A 20,513-nucleotide genomic window follows, 5' to 3' on the forward strand; every position below is an offset into this window, starting at 1 on the left:
TTTTTTTTTAATGTGTATTTATTTATTTATTTTTGAGGGAGGTACACAGAAAGAGAGAGAATCTCCATGCAGCCAGTGCAGAGTCTAGCTTGGGGCTTGAACTCACAGACTGCGAGACCAAACTGAGCGGAAATCAAGAGCTGGTTGCTTACTGAATGAGCCACCCCAGTGCCCCTCTAATGCATCTTAGATGAATTAATTGTTCTCTTAACAGAGTACCAGTCTGCAATTGCAAAACACTTAGAATTGTTTCATTAACATTCCAAATACTTCTAGATAAAATCAATTTTCCTATTAGAAAACAAAAACCATACCCTAAACCTGTATTTTACCTTAGATAATGTTATCTTACGCACAAAACACATTCTTTTAAAACTTATAAAGACAATTTATTTCACATGCAGTTACTTAAACCCTTAGGAAGGTTTGTTTCTTTTATAGCAGAAGCATGTCTTTTACATTAAGATAGTGATTTGTCCTTTGAGCAACTTTATTTTACTAAAGTTCTTCTGCAGTTGGATTGTGACAAAGCTTTGGTTTGTTGGGATTATTTTTCAGCAGCCAATCAGCTAGCCAAATCTATGGAAAAAAGAAAAAAACTCTTAAGTTAATAAACATTTAATTATAAATACTATAAATAACAAATACTACGAATAGTATAAATATACTATATAAACATACACTACAAATAGTATAAATATGTACTATAGCAATTTATTTGTTGTTAAGTAGGCTTCACGCCCAGCGCAGAGTCCAACATGGGGTTCCAACTCACAACCATGAGATCAAGACCTGAGCAGAGATCAAGAGTCAGATGCTCTTTTGCTAAGTTTATTTTATTTATTTTGAGAGAGAGAGAGAATAACCATGTGCACATGTGAATGGGGAAAGGGGCAGAGAGAGAGGGAGAGAGTCCCAAGCAGGCTCTGCACTGTCAGCACAGAGCCCTACATAGGGCTGAAACTCATGAACCGTGAGATCATGACCTGAGCTGAAACCAAGAGCCAGATGCTTAAGCCAATGAGGCACCCAGGTGCCTCTATCAATTTAAAACCTAGTACTATATCAATTTAAAACCTAGTTTTCAAAATCACTCTAAGAATGAGAAAATGACTATTAAAAAATTAAAACACTAAGTTTTATATTATGCAAGATTATCAAGTAGAGATCCAAACTGGCAAAGAAGTAAAACTATTTCCTTTTACAGATGACATAATCCTATATATAGAAAATCCCAAAGAATCCACAAGAAAGTTACTACAACTAATAAATGAATTTGGTCATTATTGAATCCAGACAAGATGACTTCAAAGACCATGTTTAGTAAATGGAACCAGAGGTATCTTTTTCTTTTCTTTACATTGTTCAGTAGTTTCAGGTTTCTTACTAAATAAACAGATGTTATTGTCACAATGAAAAGGAATTATTAAAGAAATAACCTAGGGGTGCCTAGGTGGCTCAGGTGGTTTGAGTGTTGGACTCTTAATTTTGGCTCAGGTCATGATCTCACAGTTCATGGGATAGACCCCCATCAGGCTCTGCGCTGCCAGCACGAATCCTGCTTGGGATTCTCTCTGTCCTTCTTTCTCTGCCCCTCTTCTGTGCACATGTGCATACACTCTCTCTCTTAAAATAAGTAAACATTTAAAAAAAGTAAAAAGTCCTGCCTAGGGGCATCTGGCTGGCGATAGAGTGTGTGACTCTTGATCTCAAGGGTCGTAAGTTCAAGCCCTACGTTGGATGTAGAGATTACTTAAAATAAGTAAATAAAATATAATAAAAAAAAGAAATATCGTTTGTTTTTGGTAAAAGTGGCAAAATTAGTAGGAGAAATTAAATCTTTGTCTTCCAAAGGGGATTCCCTTTGAGAATGGTAACAGAGGCTAGAGATAACTATTTTATCAGGGCTGGTATTGAAATAACCTTCCCAGGGGCACCTGGGTGGCTCAGTCAGTTAAGTGTCTGACTTTGGCTCAGGTCATGATCTTGCACTCCATGAGTTTGAGCCCCGTGTCAACACAGAACCAGGAGCCTGCTTTGGATTCTGTCTCTGTCTCCCTCTGCCCCTCCCCCACTCATACTCTGTCTCTCACTCTCAAAAATAAAATATACATTAAAAATTTTTTTTTAATTTTTAAAAATGTTTTTATTTATTTTTGAGACACAGAGAGACAGAGCATGAGCAGGGGAGGGGCAGAGAGAGAGGGAGACACAGAATCTGAAGCAGGCTCCAGGCTCTGAGTTGTCAGCACAGAGCCCGACGCAGGACTCGAACTCACAAGCTGTGAGATCATGACCTAAGCTGAAGTCAGACTCCCAATGGACTGAGGCACCCAGGTGCTCCCCAAAATATTTTTTAAATAACTTTTCCTGAGTTGCCTGGAGGGCTCAGTGGTAAGATCATGCCACTCTTGATCTTGGGGTTGTGAGTTCAAGCCCCACGTTGGACACAGAGCTTACTTTAAAAAAATAAACACAGGGGTGCCTGGGTGGCTCAGTCGGTTAAGCGTCCAACTTCGGCTCAGGTCATGATCTTATAGTCTGTGAGTTCAAGCCCCGCGTCGGGCTCTGTGCTGACAGCTCAGAGCCTGGAGCCTGCTTCACATCCTGTGTCTTCCTTTCTCTCTGCCCCTTCCCTGCTCATGCTCTGTCTCTGTCTCAAAAATAAAATAAACATTAAAAAAAAAAAATTAAAAAAAATAAATAAACACAATAAAATAATCTTTCCTCATTATCTCTGAGTCTTCATATGAGTGAGAGTACCTGTAAAGAAGGAACCAGGAAGACATTTGGCCCTTGACAAGCACCCTAGTTCCTCCTATCCAATCGTTCTTTCACCTGACTGAGCAGTAATGAAGTATCTAGGGATGTGAACAAATATAAATTTTCTAAGGGTGCCTGGGTGGCTCAGTTGGTGCGACTCTTAGTTTCAGCTCAGGTTATGATCTTAAAATTTATGGGTTTGATCAAGCCCTGGGTCAGGCTCCATGCTGACAGCACAGAGCCTGCTTGGGATTCTCTCTCCCTCTCTACTTCCCCCCACTAGCTCTGTCTCTCTTTCAAAATAAATAAATAAACATTAAAAACAAGTTTTCTATGAAAAAAAGTTAGATATCATTAAAAATAAAAATGTTGAGAGACATTTGGGTGGCTCAGTTGGTTAAGCATGGGACTCTTGATCTCAGCTCAGGTATCAATCTCAGGGTCATGAGTTCAAGTCCCGCGTTGGGCTCCCTGCTGGGCATGAAGCCTACTTTTAAAAAAATAATTTAAAAAATAATTTTGAATGTATTTAAATATATATCTAATTTTATCATTTGATTATATAAATCATACACAAAAACAATGCTCTGCAATTAAAGGATGCAGTATTGAAAATGTATTTAGACAGAGAAAGACAGATACCATATGGTTTCACTCTTATGTGGATCCTGAGAAACATAACAGAAACCCATGGGGGAGGGGAAGGAAAAAAAAGAAAATGTATTTAGAAACAATGTTTTTTCTTTGTTTTGTTGGAACAATTTTTAAAAAATTTTTGTATTATTTTTTTTAATGTTTATTTATTTCTGAGATACAGAGAGGCAGAGCATGAGTGGGGGAGCAGCAGAGAGACAGGGAGACACAGAATCAGAAGCAGGCTCCAGGCTCTGAGCTGTCAGCACAGAGCCCAATGCGGGGCTCGAACTCACAAACCGTGAGATCATGACCTGAGCTGAAGTCAGTTGCTCAACCGACTGAGCCACCCAGGTGCCCCATTTTTTAAATTTTTTAATGTTTATTTATTCTTTAAATTTTTTAATGTTTATTTATTTTTTGAGAGAGAGAGAGAGTGCAAGCAAGAGTGGGGGAGGAGCAGAGAAAGAGGGAGACACAGGATCCAAAGCAGGCTACAGGTTCCCAGCTGTCAGCAGAGAGCCTGATGCAGGGCTTGAACCCATGAACTGAGAGATCATGACCTGAGCAGAAGTCGGATGCATAACCGACTGAGCCACCTAGGCGCCCCTAAAAACAATATTTTTTAAGAAGTAAAACACAGTAAGAGAATAAGTAATCCAAAGTTATACATAAGGGAGTATCTAAAATGTATAAGAGATAGTTCTTAAAATGCTCATTCACTGTTTCAAAAAATTTAATGTTTAAAATATGAAAACTATAGACACTTTCTTTAGAGTGAATAAAAACATTTCTTACAAAAGGATCTGCTGGTTTCTCCTTACAAAGGGCTGTGAGTCCTTTAAGCAGAGTTGGTGTTACATATAAATTTAAATAGTCCTTAGCAGCTTGTCCAACTGGAATAGGCTCAATAATCACTGTAAACACAAATGTATTCCCATTAAAATTAATACAAATGATGAAATATTATATAATCATTACAAAAGAAGAAATTTTAGTGGCATGATACTTACAAAGTTTTTTTTTTAAAAAAGGAAACAAAACTAGAATATAGCATACATAGTTTGTTCAAAAACACACAAGCACACACAGAGAAATAATAAGACTATATAAGACAGGCAAGAAACATATCAAAATGCTAGCAGTGATCATGTATAAAGTTCTGATTATGTTTTCTACTATATCCTTGCCTGCATTTCCATTTCCATATTTTTTATAGTAAATATCACAATGGACAATGTCATGAAAAAGAAAAATATGAATATCATGTAAAATCTAGGAGATTAATTAATTCCAACAATTAATTGCTGCCAAGAAAATGGCAGGCACTTTACAAAGTGGTATAGATATAACGTTGTACATGTATTTCTTGTGCTTTTATAGACTACTGAATATACACATAAAATCTATTTGTGTCTATGTAATATATATTAACATTCCTGCTTATTTTTCAAGTTTTTAAATAAATTATATAACATATAGGAAAGTTTTCGTCTTTTTAGCTTTGTTTGAACACTATGTAGGTCAATCAGACTCGTAGTACCAAAGAATATATTTATACAAGGAAGAATGTAGTTTACAGTCTTAAGTCTTTTGAGGATGACCTCCATTAATGTGCAACTTTCAATAAAGATGGGGATGCAAAGCTACTGGTCTCACATGTTCAGATCTAAATCGTTACTGGCCCAAGGAAAAAGAGGGTGGGAAGACAGATTTCTGTGTGACTAGTATATGGGCTCAATCTCAATGAGAGATACAACTAACAACAGGAGAGTCCTTTGCCAGGATGGCAGGTAAAGCTAGAAAACATCACAAAGGATTGGAATAAAAAGTTCCTTTCCTATTAGTCTCATTATAGCACTCTTTTTTGTACTGATTGTTGTAATAATTTTTAGTTACATAAATATTTAAGTTTATTTTTGAAGTGGGGTGGGAGGTTACAAGAGCATATGTGTGTGCATAGGGGAGAGGCAGAGAGAGAGGGAGACAGAGAATCCCAAGCAGACTCCTCACTGTCAGTGTAGAGCCTGACATGGGGCTTGAACTCACACACCGTGAGATTATGAGATTATGACCAGAGCCAAAATCAAGAGCTGGAGTGAATGAGCCACCCAGGTCCCCCTCCCCAGTGATTAATGATGTTTTAACACTTTTTCGTGTGCTTATCAGCCACTCATATATCTTTTGTGAAATGTTTATTCAAATCTTTTACGTGTTTTTTTTTAATTTTTAAGGTTTTATTATTTATTTGTTTATTTTAGAGAGAGCAAGAGCATGCACATTTAGGGGAGTGGAGCAGTGGGAAAGAGAGAACCTCAAGCAGTCTCCAGGTTCAGCACAGAGCCTGATGTGGGGCTGGACCTCATGACCCTGAGCTGAAATCAATAGTTGGATGCTCAACTGCCTGAGCCACCCAGGTGCCCCTGAAAGGTTTTATTTTTAAGTACTCTCCACACCCAATGTGGGGCTTGAACTCACAATGCTGAGGTCAAGAGTCACATGCTCTACTGACTAAGCCAGTCAGGTGCCTCTGCCTGATTTTTAATTGCCTGCCTTCTTTTTACTGAATTGTAAGAGTTCTTCATAAATTCTAGATACAAGTCTTTTATTTCATAAGATTTGCAAATATTTCTTATCACACTCTGTGGCTAATCTTTCCAATACTTTTAATGATGGCTTTTGAAACATAAAAGCTTTTAATTTTGATGTAGTCTAATTTATCAGTATTGTCTTTTATGGATCATGTTTTGAGGTCATACGCAAAAATCCTTTGTCCAACTCAAGGTCATGAAGATTTTCCATGTTTTCTTCTAGATATTTTTAGCCCTTATGCTTAGGTCTATGATCCATTGTTGTTAAGTTTTCTAATTGGTAAGAAAAGAGGATCTGAGTTCTTTCTCTTTTTTGGCATGAGGATATTCAGTTATCTTATCATCATTTGTTGAAAAAGACTATCTTTTCCCCGTCAAATTGTCTAGGCACTTTTGTTGAAAGTCAGTCGACCATAAACGTATTTATGTAAGTATTTATTCCTAGATTCTTAATTCTGTTTCATTGATTAATATGACTCATACAATACTGCCTTAGTTACTGTGGTCTCATAGTAAGTTTTGTTTTTTTTTTAAGTTTATTTATTTATTTTGAAAGAGAGAGAGAGAGAACAGGGGACAGGCAGAGAGAGAGGGAGTGTGAATCCCAAAAATTTCTGCACTGACAACGCAGAGCCCAATGTGGAGTTGGAACCCCTGAACTGTGAGATCAAGACCTGAGCCAAAATCAAGAGTCCAACGCCTAATTTGACTGAGCCACCCTCATAGTAAGTTTTGAAATCAGGTTAGTGGAAGTTATCAAACTTTGTTCTTTTTGAAAATTGTTTTAGCTTGTCTAGATCTTTTGCAATTACATATACATTTTTTAATGTTTATTTATTTCTGAGACAGAGAGAGAGCATGAGTGGGGGAGGGGCAGAGAGAGAGTGGGACACAGAATCCAAAGCAGGCTCCAGGCTCTGAGCTGTCAGCACAGAGCCCGATGCGGGACTCAAACTCAAAGATTGTGAGATCATGACCTGAGCCAAAGTCAGACACTCAACCAACTGAGCCACCCAGGTGCCCACAATTACATATACATTTTAAAGTCAGCTTATCAACTTCTACATAAAAGAATGCATGGATTTTGACAGGGATTGCATTAATTGATCAATTTGGAGAGAAATGCCATTTTGACAACATTGACTCTTCTGATACATCAACGTGTGAGGTCTATTCATCTTAGATAGTCTTTGATTTCTTTCAGTAATGTTTTGTGCTTTTCATTGTACAAGAATTGTACTTCTTTTGTTAAGCTTATTCCTAAGTATTTTATTATTTATTTAATTCCAGTATAATTAATATACAGTGTATTATATTAGTTTCAGGTGTACAATACAGTGATTCAACAATTCTATATACTACTCAGTGTTCATCAAAAGAAGTGTACTCTTAATCCCTACCACCTATTTCACCCAACACCCCACCCAGCTACCCTCTGGTAACCATCAGTTTCTTCTTTTTTTTTTTGGTGTTGTTCTCTATTTTTAAGAGTCTAATTTTTTTGGTCTCTTTTTTTCTTTGTTCATTTTGTTTTGTAAATCCCACCTATGAGTGAAATAGTATTTTATTATTTTTGATGCTATTGTGAATGAAATTATTTCCTTAACTTTAGTTTTGGATTGTTCCTACCTCATCTATTTTTGCTGACCATTTATTATTTCTCTCTAGCAACTAGGGCCGGATGGATTAATGTGAAAATAAAGAATCTTTTCATGTTTCTTACAGAGATGAACCTTCATTGAACTTTTTGAAGCTTTCTAATAATATGTATAGTTTATACACTGCATTGCATATTTATTTTTATAGATTTTTAATATGTGATCATTTTGAGAGCAGGGACATATTCATCTTTGTATTTCTGGCACATAGTAGGTAATACAATAAATTTGTTGAAGCAATGGAATGTAACAAAACTTTGAGTTAGCCGTCTCAAATCAAAGGGAAGCAAACTATATTTTTCAAAGGTTAGGAACATGTCTTTGAATATCTTTATAACTTGCTTGAGTGACTCATCATACTGAGTTTTGCACATAGTTCTTTTCATTTTTTTTAATGTTTATTTTATTTATCTTGAGAGAGCATGTAAGCAGGGGAGGAGCAGAAAGAGAGGGAGAGAGAGAGAACCCCAAGCAGGCTCCACACTGTGGTGCAGAGCCCAATGTGAGACCCAAACCCACAAACCACAATATCACGACCTGAGCCCAAACCAAGAGCCAGATGCTTAACTGACTGAGTCACCTAGGCATCCCCCTGCACATAGTTCTTGAGTGACTGGTAAGCAAGAGGGAGCTCATATCCCTAATTGAGAATTTACTCCAGAGAGCTTCACATTCTCACAGCAAAAGATCTGCAACATGGTAGGTAATTAATCTTTATATTTATCCTGCAACAGCTGCTTGTCAAATGTCTGACTTTATCTCGTAAACTCATGTCTAGAGGCCTAATTAATGGTAAAATCAAAAGCAATCTAAAATAACAATTGAGGAATATAATCCTATGAGTAAGAAGAGCTTTCAAAAAAAGGACTAGAAAAAACAAAACAATAATAGGAGTTAATATTTGAGCACAGAAGCACAAGACATTATAAGAATTTTATATATATGTATACATTTAACCCTAACAATATCCCTATTAGGTAGGAAGGTACTAATCTATTTGCATTTGACTGATGAGAAAAGAAAGACTCACAGAGAGGTTAGATGTCTGGAGCCAGAAGAAAATTCTAATTCGTTAGTACCTAGACTAAATCTAAGTACTATCACATTAAAAAGACATTTCATGGGGGCACCAGTTGGCTCAATCATCAGAACATGTGACTCTTGATCTCAGGGTCGTGAGTTTAAGCCCCACATTGGACATGAAACCTACTTAAAAAAATAAAGGGGGGCGGGGTGTGGGTGGCTCAGTCAGTTCAGTGTCTGACTTCAGCTCAGGTCATGATCTCACGGTTCTTGAAATCGAGACCCATATTGGGGTCTGTGCTGACAGCTCAGAACCTGGAGCCTGTTTCAGATTCTGTGTCTCCCTTTCTCTCTGCCTCTCCCCTGATTGCTCTTACTCTGTGTCTCTGTCTCTCTCCTCAAAAATAAATAAACATTTTTAAAAATTTGAAAAAAAGACATTTCATGTTTGAGATATAATTCAAAACAATATAGAAGATTGAGAAGTAGAAGCAGAGGTTATAGATGAAATAAGACTAACCAAAATTATTTAAATTGGGTGATAGTTTCATTAAGGGTTTATTATACTATTCTGTCTACTGTTGGTTATGTTTGGAGTTTTCTACAATAAACAATTTCAAAAAGATACCCTAATGGAAAGGTTATGTGACAGAAATTAGTAAGAGTAAAATACATACAAATCCTTTTGGGTACAAATATCTATAAACAGGTGTTGTGGGGTGTCTGGCTGGCTCAGTTGGGCCCCATATTGGGCGTAGAGATTGCTTAAAAATAAAAAAGTAAAACAAAACAAAACAAAACAAACAAAAAAACACACCAGGTTTTGTTTAAGAATCAAGACTTTTAAAGTTCCAAGAGAGTTTTCAGTTTTCTTTGAATAAATCCTCCATAGAAAATACTGAGGAATAAGTCTAAATGACTTAAAAAAAAAAATAGGCCAAAAAATATTCTATGCTTCTCAATGCTGTAAGTTTTTTAAATGTTTATTTATTTTTGAGAAAGAGAGAGCTCACACAAGCAGGGGAGGGTCAGAGAGAATGGGAAACAGAGGATCTGAAGTGGGCTCTTCACTGACAGCAGAGAGCCCAATGCAGGGGCCAGGGGCTCGAAGACACCAACCGTGAGATCATGACCTGACCTGAAGTGGGATGCTCAATTGACTGAGCTACTCAGGCACTCAAATGCTTTACATTAAAAAAAAGATGTTTATTTATTTTGAGAGAGAGAGAGAGAGAGAGGGCACGCAAATTTTCTTCCTGATCTAAAAATATTACTGAAATAAACTAAAAACCTCAATGCTGTTCTTTATTATGCCCATTTCTAAAAGGTTTACAACGTCCATAACAGGATGGAAAAAAAAAAAATGAGCCTGAGAACTATTAATTTCACAACTGCACGAGTATTCATTAGGCAACCAGTAGAGAAAATGTTACATCTATCCTAATTTCCAAGGGAGATTCTTTTTTTCATGTGTAACAAACTTTACTGACTCATTAGGGATAACTTACGGAATTGCAACAAAGGAGAAGAAAAACCCTAAATAGGGCTAGTCTAAGAGAAAAGATAAAAAAAGCAAACCCTTCTCAAAAGATTCCCTAGAGGGCACAATTTAGTTATGAGGGAAATAGTGACTTTTCCATTTTTGGCTTCAGATTTTTAAGTAACTATAACTTGAAAATATGACAAAATATATTGGAGAAAACCCCTGCTATTTTTCTTTCCAGCTATATCACCCAAATAAAAGAAAAAGCAAACAATAGGAACATGCAATACTCATCGATAACTCACCTTCAGGAAACATGAATCGAATTTCTCTTTCTGCTGCAGCAAAGTCATTACTCCCATGAAGTGCATTCCTTAGGTCATCTGTGCCATAAATTGCCCTTAGACTAAAAGCAAGTTAGAGATGATAACCATCCAATGTGATATCCTTTCCTTACTCTTTACATATGTATTCTGCCCAGGAAATTTACAGAAGCATTGCCACTTCTCACATATATGTAAGTTTTAATCTATTTTGATTTTAAGCCTAAATCTATCTAGATGAGGGTCAAATATGTTTAAATCTGCAGGAGAGATACACTGGGAAAATAGGAGTTCTCTGGGTTAAGAGGTGGTGTTTTGTGAGAAGTGAAAAGGCAATGCATATTCAAAAGTGCAAGAATTCAATGTCCTCAAGTTCCCAAACTTTAATGATAATGCTGAAAATCTGGTTTTATGGCCCTTTATTACCAATATTATTTTAAAAAGCCATGCCAATTTTCCTATGAAAAATCCCACTTCAGTGGCGGTTTGATTCAAGGATGAGAGAAGAATGAGGCTAATCAACCATAAATCAAACATTCCCTGAGGCCTTTTGTGGCATTTAGTGTTAACACAGACATTTAAATAGCTACAGTGTAAAACTGACCCCCCTACCCCAACCAAAATACCAAAAAATTGATTTAGGAAAACTTTCAAATGCAAAGACACTTCTATTATAATGAAATCAGTTTTTTGTTGTTGTTGTTTTTGTTTTTGTTGGATTCCTTTTTTCCCCCTAGGAAAGTTACCTGTCTGGGTGTGTCTCCTTAGCTACTAAGGTATTACTTGGTCCCAAAAGTTCTTTCCAGTAAGAGATGGCTTTATGTCTAGCTAATATCATGGCAACAAGTGGTCCAGAACTCATATAAGCTGTCAAATTGGGGAAAAACATTTTCCCATACTGTTCCACATAAAAGTTACTACAGTGCTCAGGGCTGAGATGTAGTTTTCTTCTCTATAAGAAAAACAAAGTCAACAAAAGTATTTAAAATGACAATTCAATAATAACTCATTGTCATTAGTAACTTGAAATTAATACTAATCTCATTACAAATTTGAGATTTTTGTATTATGAAGAAAGGGAGATGGAAGAAAGTTAAATGTAGGCTATAAATAAAATTCTATAAGTTATTTAACCAACGCTTGCTCACTGTTGATATGAATGTAAACTGGCAAAACCACTTGGAAAACAGTATGGAGGTCCATCAAAATATTAAAAATAAAACTACCATATGACCCAGATCAAGATGTCATATGGATCAAGGATGTGTATGTATGTTTGCATATATATTGTATATACACTTAAAAAATATATATATATATATAATGGAATATTAATCAGCCTTGAAAGGAATGAGATCTTGCCATTCATGACGTGGATGGACCTAAAGGGTGTTATGCTAAGTGAAACAAGTTTGAGAAAGACAGATACCATGATTTCACTTACATGTGGAATCCAATAAAACAAATGAATAAACAAACAATAACAGACTCTTAAATACAGAGAATAAACTGGTAGTTGCCAGGGGGTTGGGAGGGATGAGCAAAACAGATGAAGGGAATTAAGAGGTAGGAACTTCTAGTTACAAAATAAATCACAGAGATGAAAAGTACAGCATAGGGAAGAGAGTCAGTAAAATTGTAATAACCTGGTATGGTGACAGATGGTGACCACATTTACTGTGGTAAGCTCTGAGGGATGTACAGAATTGTCAAATCAGTATGTTGTACACCTGAAACTAATATAACATTGTATATTAATTATACTTAAATAAAAAAGAGCTATTTAACCTAAGAAAAACTATTCCTATTTGGCAGTCTCCTTCAATATATGGTTTGTTAATGATGAATTCAGCTTATCTCCTTAAAGTAAAAAGACTACTATCACCAATATTTTGTTAATATATACTTTGTATACATTGAAGTAACAAAATTAGATTTTAGTACATTCCAAATTCATCTTTTACCTATTTGTGTGATATTTTCTTATTTATTGTGAAACTTTCCTACATTATTTTAGGGAGCTGGTCTCATTATGGAACTTAGAAATAACACCCAGTATAATGACGCTATAAACAAGTTTTTCTCTTGAATGTGAAAATTGTGTATTTATTCTGGTTCTGCCATAAATATGTAGATTGACTGTGATGTTAAGAAAAAATAGTTGGTATTAAGTGTCTCAATTTGAAAGAATATAAATTGTTGAGGGCAAATAAACATTATTTTCTTCACAAATGAGACTATATGAATGAATCAGTAAAAATATCATAGAAGTCAGCCATTCTTCTGACTGGAGATCATCCTTCTCTAAAAGCAGCTATTTGAATGCTTTTTAAAAATCATCCACTAACAGGGCACACGGGTGGCTCAGTGGGTTGGGCATCCGACTCTTAGTTTCAGCTCAGGTCATGATCTCATGGTTTGGGAGTTCAAGCCTTGCATCAGCACGGAGCCTGCTTGGAATGCTCTCTTTCTCCCTGCCTCTCCCCTGCTCATGCTCTCTCTCTCTCTCTCTCTCTCTCTCTCTCAAAAATAAATAAATAAACTTTAAAAAAATCATCCAATACTACTGTTTTTCAGTTCCACTAAAGGTGGATCATGAAGGAAAAGACTCAAAATATAAAAGAGGGATTCAAAGCCCTCATTAAGGAAAACTTCTGGCTAGAATAAAGATGATCAGAATGTGAATAAATCACTGGGTCAAAGCTACAAATCTCCATATTTAAGGCAGAGAGCTATCTTTCTAAAGTTGGTTAGATGTTCCTAAGAGTATAGTGTGAAATTTACCAAGTGATCTCTTAAAACTTCTAATACTATCATGTATCCTCAGGTTTCAGAAACTTGGCCAAACTGCCTAAAGCAAGAAATGGGAAGATGCTTACCTAGGTGGGTCAGCATTGCTGTAAACAGGCTCTACTGACAAACTTAACATTCTCACCAGCCAAGGATCAGGTGCTTGGATCTGTTCTCATACTGAAATTCATATAGTCAAGAAAAAGAAACTCGAGAAATTATAAAACCGCCTGATTTAATATAATCCTTGATTCTTTATTTAAAATAAAGATGTGTCAGTATTTGTGATTCTTATGCATATTGGTATGGGGGGTTTGTTGTTGAGTTAAAAATAAAAATTTGATCTGTTAAAATGTAAGCCCTTGTCACACACCCCTTAACAACCAAGGGAACCCACCTTCTGCAGGTGTGCCACCTAATGCAGCATACTTACAAAAATTAAGAGCTCCTTTTATTTTTTTAAGTTTATTTATTTTGTGAGAGAGGTGGGGGAGGGGCAGAGAGAGAGGGAGAGAGGAGAGAAATCCAACCAGGCTTTGCATACTCAGGGCAGAGCTCCATGTGGGGATCAAACGCAGGAACTGAGAGATCATAACCTAAGCCAAAATCAAGAGTCAGAAGCTTAACCGACTTAACCACCCAGGCACTCCAAAAGCTTTTTTTAAACTAAAATTGGGGGGGGCACCTGGGTGGTTCAGTCGGTTAAACGTCCGACTTTGGCTCAGGTCATGATCTCACGGTTTGTGAGTTCAAGCCTCACATTAAGCTTGCTGCTGTCAGCATGGAGCCTACTCCGGATCCTATGTCCATCCCCAACTTGTGCGCCCTCTTTCTCAAAAAATAAAGTGAAATTAATACTGAATCAGTAATTATATTGGTTGATTTAAAATTACATCGGGGCACCTGGTTGGCTTGGTTGGTGAAACATGCAACTCTTGGTCTTGGGGTTGTGAGGGTAAATATTTTCACAAAGAGAAGTAGTATTAAATGATATCAAAAAAGGAACCATTAGTTTCTAAAAGAAGAAAGACTGCCACCTACTGAAAGGATACATCATTTTTCAGAAGGTTTTCCCTAGATGGGACAAGAAAGCCTCAAGTTCAATGGACTCCCAACTACAATAAAGCCTGCTTTAAAAGCATACAATACAAAGAATAAATACTATACAACTCTACTTACATGACACATCTAGAAAAGTCAAAGTCGGAGGACAGAAAAACACAGAATAGTGGTTACCAGAGGCTGAAAAGAGGGGTAAACAGAATGAGTGATTAATAAGCAGTCTCAGTTTCAGTTGACAAAAATTCTGGAGATGGATAGTGGTGATGGCTGCACAACAAAGGGAATGTACTTAATGGTACTGAACTGTACACCTAAAAATGGTGAAAATAGTAAATTTTATGTTGTGTATATCTTATCACAATTAAAACAAACAAAACAAAGCATACAGTATACCAAGGCCTTCTTTGCTATGAAATTTACTGCTGATTAGGGAAAGTGTTAAATATTACCATTCACACTAATTTTTCATTCATAATTTAATTCATACTTAAATTTTCACTAATTATTTTTACTAAAATTTTTTTTGTTTACTTTTGAGAGAAACAGAGACAGAGTATGAGTGGGGGAGGCACAGAGATAGAGGGTGACAAAGAATCTGAAGTAGGTTCTAGGCTCTGAGCTGATGCTTAACTGACTGAATCACCCAGGCACTGCCCTGGGTAACCGTTTTTAATCTCCTAGTGTTTCATTTGCAAATATTGGCAAACATGAATACATATTACTTTTTCTCTTTCTACCACACAAGATTTTTATACACTGCTCTGCATCTTATTTTTTCCATAGCAGGACACAAACAGGTTCCTCTTTTTTCATTTTACAATTAGCTGCATTGTATTCAATTTGGTGGTTTCACCAGAGTTTACTTAACCAATTCTTTTTCTAAAGACTTTTTTTTTTCATTTTTTAAAATTTACATCCAAATTAGTTAGCATATAGTACAACAATTTCAAGAGTAGATTCCTTAGTGCCCCTTACCCATTTAGCCCATCCCCCCTCCCACAACTCCTCCCATAACCCTCAGTTTGTTCTCCATATTTATGAGTCTCTTCTGTTTTGTCCCCCTCCCTGTTTTTATATTATTTTTGTTTCCCTTCCCTTATGTTCATTTGTTTTATCTCTTAAAGTCCTCATATGAGTGAAGTCATATGATTTTTGTCTTTCTCTAATTTCACTTAGCATTATACCCTCCAGTTCCATCCACGTAGGTGTAAATGGCAAGATTTCACTCTTTTTGATTGCCGAGTAATATTCCAGTGTATAGATATACCGCATCTTCTTTATCCATTCATCTATCGATGGACATTTGGGCTCTTTCCATACTTTGACTATTGTTGATAGTGCTGCTATAAACAAGGGGGAGCATGTGTCCCTTTGAAACAGCACACCTGTATCCTGTGGATAAATGCCTAGTGGTGCAATTGCTGGGTCGTAGGGTAGTTCTATTGTTAGTTTTTTGAGGAAACTCCATACTGTTTTCCAGAGTGGTCGCACCAGCTTGCATTCCCATTTTTGAAAAAAATTTTTAATGTTTATTTATTTTTTGAGAGAGAGAGAGAGAGAGAATGAGAGCATGAGTGGGGGAGGGGCAGAGAGCAGGGGAGACACAGAATCTGAAGCAGGCTCCAGGCTCCAAGTTGTCAGCACAGAGCCTGATGCAGGGCTTGAACCCATGAACCGTGAGATCATGACATGAGTGGAAGTCAGACACGTAACCAACTAAGCCACCCAGATGCCCCTCTAAATACTTTAAGTAATCTGTATATCCAACTGGGATTCGAACTCACAACCCTGAGATCAAGAGTAGCATGCTCTACAGACTGAGCCAGCCAGATGCCCCTATTTAACCAATTTTCTAATGCTAGGTTATTTTTAATCTTTTGCTGGAAAATAAACAATACCACAAAAAATAACTTGTATACATATAATGTCATATTAATACATGGGTCACAGGAGGGATCCCCAGCATTAGAAGTGCTGAGTCAAAGGGTACATGCATCTGTAATATTGATAGATAACTGCAAGGTTCCCTTCTATAGCGGTTGTGCCATTTACTTTTATATTTTTGCCAGATGGTATTTCAGGGCTGTTTTCATTTGCTTTTTCCTTGTTAGAGATTGGTCATTTTTTCATATGTTTAAGATGCATTTGTTTTTCTTTTTCTGTGATCATCCACATGATCTATCCTTTTTTCTTTTAAAGTTTATTTTTGAGAGAGAGAGAGCACCAGTTAGTGAGGGGCAGAGAGAGAGTGAGAGAGAATCCTATGCAGGCTGCACACTGACAGTGCCCGATGAGGAGCCTGAGCTCACCTAAAGCAGGGCTTGAACTCACAAACTCTGCGATCATGACTTGAGCCAAAGTCAGACACTCAACTGACTGAGCCACCCAGGCACCCCAACATTTCTGCCCATTTCCAACTGAATTTTTATCTTTTCCTAGGAACTCTTTATGTATTAAGGAGATTAGCCCTTTGCCTATCATGAATTGCAAATCTTTTTTCCAAGTTTGTTATTTGCTTTTCACTTTGTTTATAATGTTTACTTAGCTATGTAGAAGTTTCTTATGTTTATAGTTGTATCAATCTTTTCTTTTATGGCTCCTAGACAAGATACCACAGTAAAAAAAATAAATAAATAAATAAAATAAGGCTGTCCTACTCCAAGAACAAAAAGAAACTTAAGCATCTTTTTTTCTACAGTTTATATGTTTAATATTAATTTTTATTTTTTTAATGTTTTTATTTATTTTTGAGAGAGAGAAAGCATGAGTAGGGGAGGGGCAGAGAAAGAGAGAGGGAGACATAGAATCTGAAGCAGGCTCCAGGCTCTTAGCTGTCAGCACAGAGCCTGACTCAGGGCTAGAGCTCACGAGGCAAGAGATCATGATGTGAGCTGAAGTCAGATGCTTAACTGAGTCACCCAGGCAACCCTATGCTTAATTTTTAAATATTTAAATCTTAAATCCATTTGGAGTTTACCCTGGTATACACAGTATAATATTTGAATCCAACTTTTTTTTAACGGTTACCGAATTTTCCTAACATTTATTAAAAAGTTCTTAACTTGAGTCTTTTAAATATATTAAATATTTTATTATACATTCCTGCACTTTTTCCTTATACTTTCTTGTACCATTCCTACCCTGAACCTCTACGTATCCTCCTAAGCTTATCTGAAATTCCTCATCTTTCCTGAGGACTGAAATTTTCTTTTTTCTTTCATAAAACACTGACAAAACAGACAATATGACACTGTAGAAATAAAAGAAAATTAAAAAATCCTGGAATTTTAAGTAGGGATGGTACAGAAAGGATTACTTAAAATATCCTGGGGCACCTGGGTAACTCAATTGATTGAGTGTCTGGCTCTTGATTTTGGCTCAGGTTATGATCTCACCACTGGTGAGATGGAGTCTTGCACCAGGCTGTGTACAGAGCCTGCTTGTGATTCTCTGTCTCCCTCTCTCAAAAACAAATATTTTTAAAAATCCCATTATATTTGATGATAATCTTTTTTTTTTTAAGTTTATTTATTTATTTTTAGAGAGAGAGGAAGAGAGAGCATGAGTGGGGGAGGTGCAGAGAGAGGGAGGATCTTGGGATCCACACTGTCAGCATGGAGACCAATGGAGGGCTTGAGCCCACAAACTGTGAAATCATGACCTGAGCCGAAATCAAGAGCTGGACATTAATCGACTGAGCCACCCAGGCACCCTTAATGATAATCTTTAACAACACTCCTTTTACATACATTCTCAAACCTCTAACAACTGCAGAATAAGTGTAAGGCTTAACACTTTAAATGTCTGTAATAATTGAAAAAGAAAATACCAACAGTCCATCAATTGAGGAACAAGTAAATAAAGTGTGGTTCACTCACACAGGGGAGTATTACACAGAAGTTAGGAAGAATGAGAGATTCAGATGTAATAACATGGAATGCTACCTAAGCAACTTTGTCAAGGGAAGAGAATTGTACTATCTTATGGAGGGAAATGTTTGTAAATGCATTGAAAAATTCTGAAAGGACAGAAAGCTTTAAGTAGTTGCCTTTCCCTGGAAACTGAAACTTGGGTGGGAGAGGAAGGTGGAGGAAAAAGGAATTTTAATTCTCATTTTAGATCCTTTTGAGGTGTGAAAAGCTTTTTAAAACACATATAACTTTTATACTTAAAATAAATGTTAAATTTAAAGCTAAATACTAGCAACTAAACAGGTTAACATGTTTACATAAACATTTAAAAAAGAAAAAAGGAAAGAGAAGAAAAAAACAAGATCATTATGCCCAGAAGTTACCTGAACAATGGTGAATCCAGATCTGAGAATAATATCTTGTATCTCCTCCTCTTTGTCAACAATATCCGGTTTGATAATAGCCAGAGTTTTTTCTACATATATCTGAGGTGGGGGCATTGATATCTGCATTCTGCCTTTTCGATGTAAATTTAGGAGACTCTCCACAGGAATCAACTGCAATGACAGGCATCAACCCCACCCCAAATTTAATGTAATTGTGACTAAGAACAGAGTTATTAGGCGCTTGATTTTATTAACTTATAAAATTAGAAACTGCGGAGTCTTTTTCTATTAGCAGTGTCTTGATAATATGATATGCGGTGGCAGGGAGCCTGGCTGGTTCAGTTTCAGGAGCATGAGACTCTTGATTTCTGGGTGGTGGGTTTGAGCCTCAGGTAGGGTATAGAGATTAAACTAAACTAAAACAAACAAACACCATTTCTCCTCTATGCCTAATTCATGCCCTTGGTTTTCCTAAGCGCTTTCCTTGAGGGGGAGAGGCAAGGGGCAGTCTGAAGGCCTGGGCCTGGCTCAGACTCTCAGGCTTGCAGGTGAAAACTCTGTTGGCCACTCTGCAGCAACTCTCTACTCTAAGGACAGGTAAGCCGCTTCGTTCCCACCCCTCCTGGAAGACCACACGTAAGGTCTGGCCTGGGTAGAAACGAGGATCGCCAAATTGCAGTGCATTTCCAAAGTGTACTGCAGATTCTGAGCAAGGACCTCATCTATGCACTCACCCTAGTGCCTGCTCCTCTAGTGCCACCGTAGCTTGTTGCTAGGAGACCTGAAGCACAGTTCAGGGATGGTGGCTGCACAGGGCCAATCCAGCAGAGGGCCAATCCAGCAGAGTGCATCACAGGCTCTGGCTGGTTTCTTTCTTTCTTTTTTTTAATTTTAGTATTTTTTAAATACGAAATTTATTGTCAAATTGGTTTCCATACAACACCCAGTGCTCATTCCAACAGGTGCCCTCAATACCCATCACCCATCTTCCCCTCCCTCCAACCCCCCATCAACCCTAAGTTTGTTCTCAGTTTTTAAGAGTCTCTTATGTTTTGGCTCCCTCCCTCTCTTTTTTTTTTTTTCCTTCCCCATGGTCTTCGGTTAAAAGTTTCTCAGGAACCACAGAAGAGTGAAAACATATGGTATCTGTCTTTCTCTGTAGGACTTATTTCACTTAGCATAACATTCTCCAGTTCCATCCACGTTGCTACAAAAGGCCCTATTTCATTCTTTCTCATTGCCACGTAGTATTCCATTGTGTATGTAAACCACAGTTTCTTTATCCATTTATCAGTTGATGGACATTTACTCTTCCCATAATTTGGCTATTGTTGAAAGTGCTGCTATAAACATTGGGGTACAAGTGCCCCTATGTATCAGCACTCCTGTATCCCTTGGGTAAATTCCTAGCAGTGCTATTGCTGGGTCATAGGGTAGATCTATTTTTAATTTTTTGAGGAACCTCCACACTTTCCAGAGTGGCTGCACCAGTTTGCATTCCCACCAACAGTGCAAGAGGGTTCCCGTTTCTCCACATCCTTGCCAGCATCTATAGTCTCCTGATTTGTTCTTTTTAGCCACTCTGACTGGCGTGAGGTGGTATCTTAGTTTTGATTTGTATTTCCCTGATGAGGAGTGATGTTGAGCATCTTTTCATGTGCCTGTGGGCCATCTGGATGTCCTCTTTAGAGAAGTGTCTATTCATGTTTTCTGCCCATTTCTTCACTGGATTATTTGTTTTTCGGGTGTAGAGTTTGGTGAGCTCTTTATAGATTTTGGATACTAGCCCATTGTCTGATATGTCATTTGCAAATATCTTTTCCCATTCCATTGGTTGCCTTTTAGTTTTCTTGATTGTTTCCTTGGCAGTGCAGAAGCTTTTTATCTTCA

General features: G+C 37.1%; 1 protein-coding gene across 1 annotated transcript; it reads right to left on the reverse strand.

Annotated features, from left to right (window-relative positions):
* Positions 1-372: 372 nt before the first annotated feature.
* Positions 373-19,429, reverse strand: NME5 (NME/NM23 family member 5). The gene is made up of 6 exons (XM_007077851.3): positions 19,358-19,429; positions 18,621-18,794; positions 11,221-11,426; positions 10,457-10,557; positions 4,195-4,313; positions 373-579 (listed from the first exon to the last, which is right to left on the reverse strand). The coding sequence occupies exons 2-6, from the start codon at positions 18,747-18,749 to the stop codon at positions 499-501; spliced, it is 636 nt and encodes a 211-aa protein (XP_007077913.1). The 5' UTR covers positions 18,750-18,794; positions 19,358-19,429; the 3' UTR covers positions 373-498.
* Between the last annotated feature and the right edge of the window lie 1,084 nt (positions 19,430-20,513).

The sequence above is a fragment of the Panthera tigris genome, chromosome A1 (assembly GCF_018350195.1).
Source record: "Panthera tigris isolate Pti1 chromosome A1, P.tigris_Pti1_mat1.1, whole genome shotgun sequence".
NCBI lineage: Eukaryota > Metazoa > Chordata > Mammalia > Carnivora > Felidae > Panthera > Panthera tigris.